The sequence below is a fragment of the Zingiber officinale genome, chromosome 1A, assembly GCF_018446385.1.
Source record: "Zingiber officinale cultivar Zhangliang chromosome 1A, Zo_v1.1, whole genome shotgun sequence".
Classification (NCBI taxonomy): domain Eukaryota; kingdom Viridiplantae; phylum Streptophyta; class Magnoliopsida; order Zingiberales; family Zingiberaceae; genus Zingiber; species Zingiber officinale.
In genome coordinates this window covers 20,114,199-20,120,930 of record NC_055987.1, presented here as the reverse complement: position 1 = coordinate 20,120,930, position 6,732 = coordinate 20,114,199, and the positions used below count along the sequence as shown (strand labels likewise).

Sequence of the window (6,732 nt, the reverse complement as noted above, 5' to 3'; positions counted from 1 at the left end):
TTGACGACTTGGAAATTCTTGCTCAGAAATTGGTTGAGACTAAAAATATTTGATTTTCCCATTGGTTCATCGTATGATAGAGTTGGCATTAGTTTTACTAGTTGCAACTACTTCTGTTGAACGAGTTTTTTCTGCAATGAAGACTGTGAAGACTGATTTACATAATAGAATAGGAGATGAATGGATGAATGACAATTTAGTTGTATACATTGAAAAGGATATTTTTTCTACAATTGAAAATGAACAAATGTTATAACATTTTCAACAAATGCAGTCTTGTAGAATCCAATCGTCTCCTCTGGTACCGACTCATCGGTCGTCGTAGACTTCTGTACCAACCCGAAAATGAAGCTCACATATGGAAGAAAGGTAGACTTCTGTAACCCTTGGGATATTAAGGCCTCAAAGTTTAGCGGGGAGAAACTTAATAGGAATTCAAACATGTGACGCATGATGATTACCTTTTGTTCTTTTTTTTAACTCTGTTTTGCTAATAGGAATGATGATTAACATCTTGCATTATCTATTGGAACTATTATCTTGGTAGTGATTAACCTACAGAAAATTTTCAGTCCCCCTGATCTTTTTTTTCTTGTTCCGCTCCTAATCGTGATACATTAATGCTACGGTGTTGCGAAGCTACATATTCTAGAAATTAGATTAATCTTCTGAATAATGATATTCACGTATGCTATAGTATCATACTATATAGTAAAATACTACAGTAACACAGTTACGATACTCTAGAAATCAATCTATTCTACTAAGCAATACAATCAAATTCCGTTGAGCAATATTATTAAGTCTTGCTGAACAACATTATTAAGTGTCTCCGATCAATATACTTAAGTTATCCTGAGAAATATAAATAAATTCCACTGAGCAATTGGTTGAGCTTTGACGAGCACAATGGCGAAGGCGCATTCAAGGCTACCAAGCTGTAGCCCGGGGGCCCGATGGCAGTTAGAAAGGAAAAAACCTAGATTTATCATGGGAGAAAGAAAGAAAACGTGAGAGAAAGAGGAAGCAGCCTGAATGATGACATCAGCATAGCCCACAACTAGAGTAGATCACCTGGGATGGCTCCGCTAGTGGTCGAGCAACAAAGTCTTTGAAGTTTCTGGTTAAGAATACGTGGTGAGCAGAGAGTGGAGAAGTGAGTAGCGGATGTCAGATCTTGTTCCCTTAATTCCTTTCTCTCGATATGCGACACTTGATGAATGGAGGAGGGTGTAACGGAATGTCAGAAGCATGATATTGGATGTGGAGATGCTTTTTTGCTAACTATATAAACACCACGGATAGTAAGTTCTAAAAAAGGTTGGTCTCTACCCCGGGGGCTATGGTGCAACGATAGACATCCAGGTTATCACCCAGGCACCTAGGGTTTAATCTCCAGCTATGACAAATTTGTAGGAATTTTTTCTCCAAACGAACCACATAACTAAAGGATACTAGGCTTTTTGGCCGCTCGCAGCGAGCACTTCCCGATTTACCCGGGTGGTCGGTGGAAAAATTTCGTATGGCCGGACCGGTTACTCCCAGGGCTAGTCAATGAAGCTAACTAGTTTATCATTTTTTTAAAAAAAGGTTGGTCTTTGCCCTCAAGGCATAACGCAGATAATGGATGCATGACATCTCTCGCATAATGGTCAGTGGTCAATTCTTAGGGAACTGACAACTTGCGATTTACCCCACCATGTGCTTAACACTTGTATACCTACATTTACCTTCCTTTATATCTGTGGGATCGGTACTAAGGGTCGTTAAAGTAGCGGATCTACTTTTTTTTTTAAAAAAAATTGGTCTTTTTATTATCACAAGCAGAAGCAACTTTTCTCCGCTAAACTTTTCTTCTTCTCTGTCCGATGACTGACTTGAACGTCGAAGGGATCATACTGATAAGCCGACCCAAACTCTAATCCGTATTACATATCAAGATACTTGGATATCATCTAAAGGGAAGTCAATCTCACGTTTTAAAGAAGAGGATCCCAAGTGAGCAAAAAAAAACCATTAATTAGGATTATAATTTTTCCAAGTATATTGATTTACAATCTTTGTTCACTCCATCTCGTATTTCAAACATTTGTGACTTGATCTTAAGTGCATTTGATTTAGGGGTTTGAGAATAAGGGAATGAATTTATTCTTAAACCTTGTGTTTGGTTGATAGAAATGAAATTAAAATTTTTGAATGAAACCTAAAAACATGGGTATTGATGAAACCAATCTCCTCACTTGGGTTTTGATGGGAATGAGAATGAGAGTTAAGTTTTGAACGAAAATACCTTTAATATATTTGTTCAATTTTTCTTTCAAATCACTTTATCTTTTCTTATTCTCTCTCATTATATTTTCTCTCTCCCCATTCTATTATTATACTTGTTCTTTCATCATACTTTATCTTTCCTCAATCCCTCCAACATATACTCTTTCTCCTCATTTCCTCTCATCATACTTTCTCTCTTTATTATTTCCCATTACACTTTCTCACTCATCACAATTTCTCTCTCCTCATCTACTCTTATTATACTTTCTCTCCCATCACTCTCTTTCGTCATTTTTTTTCTCATCACAATCTCTCTTATCATGCTTTCTCTCTCCTCAATCTCTCTCATTACACTCTCTTTTCTCATTTCTCTCATAACACTCTCTCTTAATTCTCTCTCATCACACTTTTTCTCTACTTATCCTCTCTTATCATATTTTCTTTCTCATCACTACACTCTCTTTCCTCATCACATTTTATCTCTCATCATATTTTCTCTCTTTTTAATCTCTCGCATCACATACTTTTTTTTTTCATTTTCTTTCATCACACTTTTTCTTTTCATTTTCTTCCATCACACTTTCTGTTTCGTCACATTTTCTCTCTTCTAATCCTTTCTCATTATGTTCTTCCATCACACTCTCTTTTCTCATTTTCTCTTATCACATTTTTTCATTTTTTTCATTATATTTTTTCTCATCATACATTTTCTCTCATTATTCTGATAGAAAATATTCGATTAATTAAATATTATTTTTAAAAATAATATTTATATTTATATTCACCCCTATTCTATAATATTATAATTTCTATTTTCATTCTGATTTTCAGAAAAGAATCAAACGCCACGTTAATGGTGTTATCTCGAATTCAAACCCTAAACTAAACAGCAAGAACGTTCAACCACCTTCCATCCACTGAATTTACCATCGCTGAAATGTTTTCTGCCAGAGTCAGTCCCGTACGCGGTTGAGTGCGACAGCCGTTCACCAGGACGAGGAAGCGTAATGCACACGCGTCCACTCCCACTGACTCTTCTCTTCGACCAGAATCACGTGGCCACATGACGCATGCACGGAGCCAAACAATTTCACAGATTACGTGGGGTTTTTAAAAGTCAACGAACCATTTCCAAAAGTAACATAGTCTATTCTCAGTGCTCGTAACACAATACGCTAATTCGAGACCGAGTCGCAGAAGACACAACACATGGTCGATGATTTAGAAATTCCAAAGGGAGTCGAGCTCAGTGGAACCCATCGGAGGCATCGGGTGGACCCGTAATTCCCCACAGGTATCCGTCTTCCGGTCGACGTCGGATGGCCACCGGGCGCCCTCGCTCCTCCCACCAACACCCACGTCGGTCACCATTGTGGCAGCTGGAACAGCATATGCGAGCGGCGCTGACATCCCGGTGAAGAAGAAAGGCAGGTGGAGATTCTCTTGCAACGACCTAAGGCTCGGGAAGCTTACAGGCGCAGAAGACGGATGGCCGAAGATGGAAGGAGCTTGTGCAAAATTGACGCCAATGCCGGAAACGGCGGTAGAGGATACGGTGGAGAAGCAGGGCACGGGCGTCTCCCTCCCGGCGGCACTCTCAAAAGAGCAGCAGCTCTCGCGATCGGGCGCCTTGACTGCTACAGCCGGAGGCGGCAGTGTAGACGTGTCGAGGCGCGGTGGCAAGGAAGACGACGATGCAGAACCGTAACCGCCGTTAACGGCGGAAGAATCGGAATAGTGTCCTCCGGCGAGGGCCAGGTGGGTTTTCTTCCCGCTCCCGGTTGCGCACTTCTGGAAGACGCGAGAAACCACCCACTCATCCTACGCTTGAGCAGATTCCAAATCAATATCGATCGTAACTTGACAATGAATCGCAACAATGAGAATAACAATTAGGAAACTTGCCTTGGATGATCTAGACATGAAGTGATAGGCAAACTTGCCGTCGAGCCTGTACTCATGCATCACCCAGTTGCTCTTCTCGCCCTTGGGAGCTCTCCCTCGGTAGAACACTAGCGTCTTCTTCATCCCCACCAGAGACATCGTCTTCGAGCTGTAGATTTCGCGGTCCTTCCCCGTGGCCTTCCAGTACCCGGCGTCGGTCGCACGGTTCGTTCGCAGTCCAGTCGGATACTTGCGGTCTCGCAGACTGAAGAAATACCGCTCCTTCTCCCCCATCTTCGCCTTCTCTGCAAATGCAATCAACCAGTACCACAACCCTAGTTCATATCTTGATCTGACAAAATATATATAGAGAGAGAGACCAAAGGACTGGTCGATTTGATCGGACCAGGTAGCTCCCACGGCTCGCATTTGTTCAGGTCGATCTCGGCAATGGCGCGGCTGGTGAAGCTGCTGTCGAGAACTTTCTTGAGTAGGTAGTAGGTGATTAGCTCCTCGTCGGTGGGGTGGAACCGGAAGCCTGGCGGAAGCTGGGCTTCACTACTTTCATAGTGGTGGCTGTGGTTCTCCATTGCCATGCTGGATTGACGCAATACAAAGCCAAAGGTTGCATTTTTATTATTCCAGGATTCAAACCAAGCAAAATAAAGAGAGAACCAAAATGAATGCATCCACAGTAAACAACAGTAATCAGCTGGACGACCTGAAAGAACACATGTTGAAGCAAGAAGAATTACCAGATGTACGAGGCAGGAACCGAGCAAGAAAACAAGGACTCCAGCTTTCTTCTCCTGGAACTTGCTCTCCTCCTCAGCTTATATGGTGAGAGATAGAGTGAGAAAAGGAAGTTGGAGCTCCTGTTATTTAATTGGGATTCGACAAATCAAAGCCTGTCAGGGTAGGGGGAGGTGGCAACAGCGGTAGCCACCGTAGCCTTGCAAGATATCTAATCCTGGACACTGGAGTGGAGAGTTCTTGTCTTTCTCTCGCTCCCTCCCTGCCTGCTCTGCCACGGAGCAGGGCTCCATATGATATCTCATTGAGCTCCAGCTCGAGCTCGAGCTCGAGCTCAGCTAGCTGGCTGAGGGAGATCGAGAGAGTGGATGGAGAATGCGTGCGTGCGTGTGAAATTGTCCTGGTATTTTTCTTTGTCAGGGAGAAAGAAAGAAACTGGGAGGGGAGCAGAAGGTAGAGAGAGATAAGAGAGAAGGCAGAGAGAGTGGAGGGATTTGAGGTGATCTCCCATCAGATAAAGCTGCCGCAAAATCTTAGTCTGTCAGAGAGAAGGAACAGTAGTAGATTAAATAAATCATTAGGTAAATTCCATCACATCCTATAATCTGGCATTGCCAATGAATATTGAATCTCTTCGTCCAGGGCTGGGTTTGAAGGCAAGGACGAGGGCAGAGCGTCGAGTACTGAGAGGATTGCCAACGTAGGAAGCGCCTGATCTCTCATGCAATCCGTGGGGACGTCACAAAGAGCGAAGCGGAGGGCCGGGGCCCGGGGATTCAATTATTGTTTTGATCGAAAACGATGGTATGGTGGCAGAGTTTGCTTCACCATTGCAATGTTGCAACGATTGTGAAAATTAATAGATTGCATGGGCATGGATTCTCGTAGACCTCACAGATTTGTCTTCTACTCTTTCTACCATTTTAATGGACTAAAATTCTCTTATGGCACGAGCCTAATCTGAAAAAAAAAACCTTTTTGCAAAGAGAAATAGAGAAGTCGCTTCAATGTATGAGAGAACGCGAAGAGATAAGACTGAAATGCAAAAGAATCCATAACAAATTACTGAAATGGATGGGAATATGATGCCTTTTCGGGGTGGGATATAATTTCTTTGCCGTCGGGAGCAGCGGCGTGGCTTTGCATGCATACATCGATCCGTCGATTCACGGCGACATCGACGGTGATTAGAAGGCGTGATACGACGTGGTTTAATTTGACAGGTCGATGAGCTCGCAGTCTTAGACGAGGAGAAGGAGGGAGAAAGGCTGATGACGGCGATAAAAGATCCGCCCGCTTTAACATCAAATCCAATATATTGTCTAATCCATGATCCGCCGGCTTTAACTTCACAACTCATTATACCTTTTCCCTTCTCGCTTCCGAAGGGTATCCATCATCATCCAGTATCTCGTATAATACGACGTACGTATACATGATATTACGATAATTTATCAAAAACATATTAAATTTAATATATTTATCAAAAAATGTATCATGATTTTATATTTATTAAAAGGTAAAGTTTATCAAAATTAATTCCTAAATTACCCTCTGGCTAACCTGGGAACTGTCTTTTTCAAACACATTTTTCCAAACATCCAAGTCGAAATTAGAATTGAAAAATAATTTATGGTTCGGATGCACGTCTTCTCACAATCTTTCTCCCTCCATCCCTCTGTGTGGTGTTATAAACTTGAAAGAAAAAAGAAATAATATGAACCCTGCGCTTGCCATTACTGCTCGTGGTGGTTGGCGGGATTGCAATAGACCAGTTAGGTTTATGGCATAATTGCATAAGAGTTGCTAGAGGAGACCAAGGAC

At 42.1% G+C, this 6,732-nt stretch overlaps 1 protein-coding gene across 1 annotated transcript; it reads right to left on the bottom strand.

Annotated features, from left to right (window-relative positions):
• Positions 1–3,438: 3,438 nt before the first annotated feature.
• Positions 3,439–5,021, bottom strand: LOC122000865 (protein CUP-SHAPED COTYLEDON 1-like). Its single transcript, XM_042555348.1, has 4 exons — positions 4,911–5,021; positions 4,562–4,752; positions 4,177–4,460; positions 3,439–4,092 (listed from the first exon to the last, which is right to left on the bottom strand). The coding sequence occupies exons 2-4, from the start codon at positions 4,749–4,751 to the stop codon at positions 3,493–3,495; spliced, it is 1,074 nt and encodes a 357-aa protein (XP_042411282.1). The 5' UTR covers position 4,752; positions 4,911–5,021; the 3' UTR covers positions 3,439–3,492.
• Positions 5,022–6,732: the final 1,711 nt, after the last annotated feature.

Coding starts and splice junctions, on each gene's coding strand:
- LOC122000865 (XM_042555348.1), bottom strand. CDS start 4,751: ATGGCAATGGAGAACCACAGCCACCACTATGAAAGTAGTGAAGCCCAG. Junction 4,461..4,561: donor CGAGCCGTGGGAGCTACCTG/GTCCGATCAAAT, acceptor TTGCATTTGCAG/AGAAGGCGAAGATGGGGGAG. Junction 4,093..4,176: donor TCATGTCTAGATCATCCAAG/GCAAGTTTCCTA, acceptor GCTCAAGCGTAG/GATGAGTGGGTGGTTTCTCG.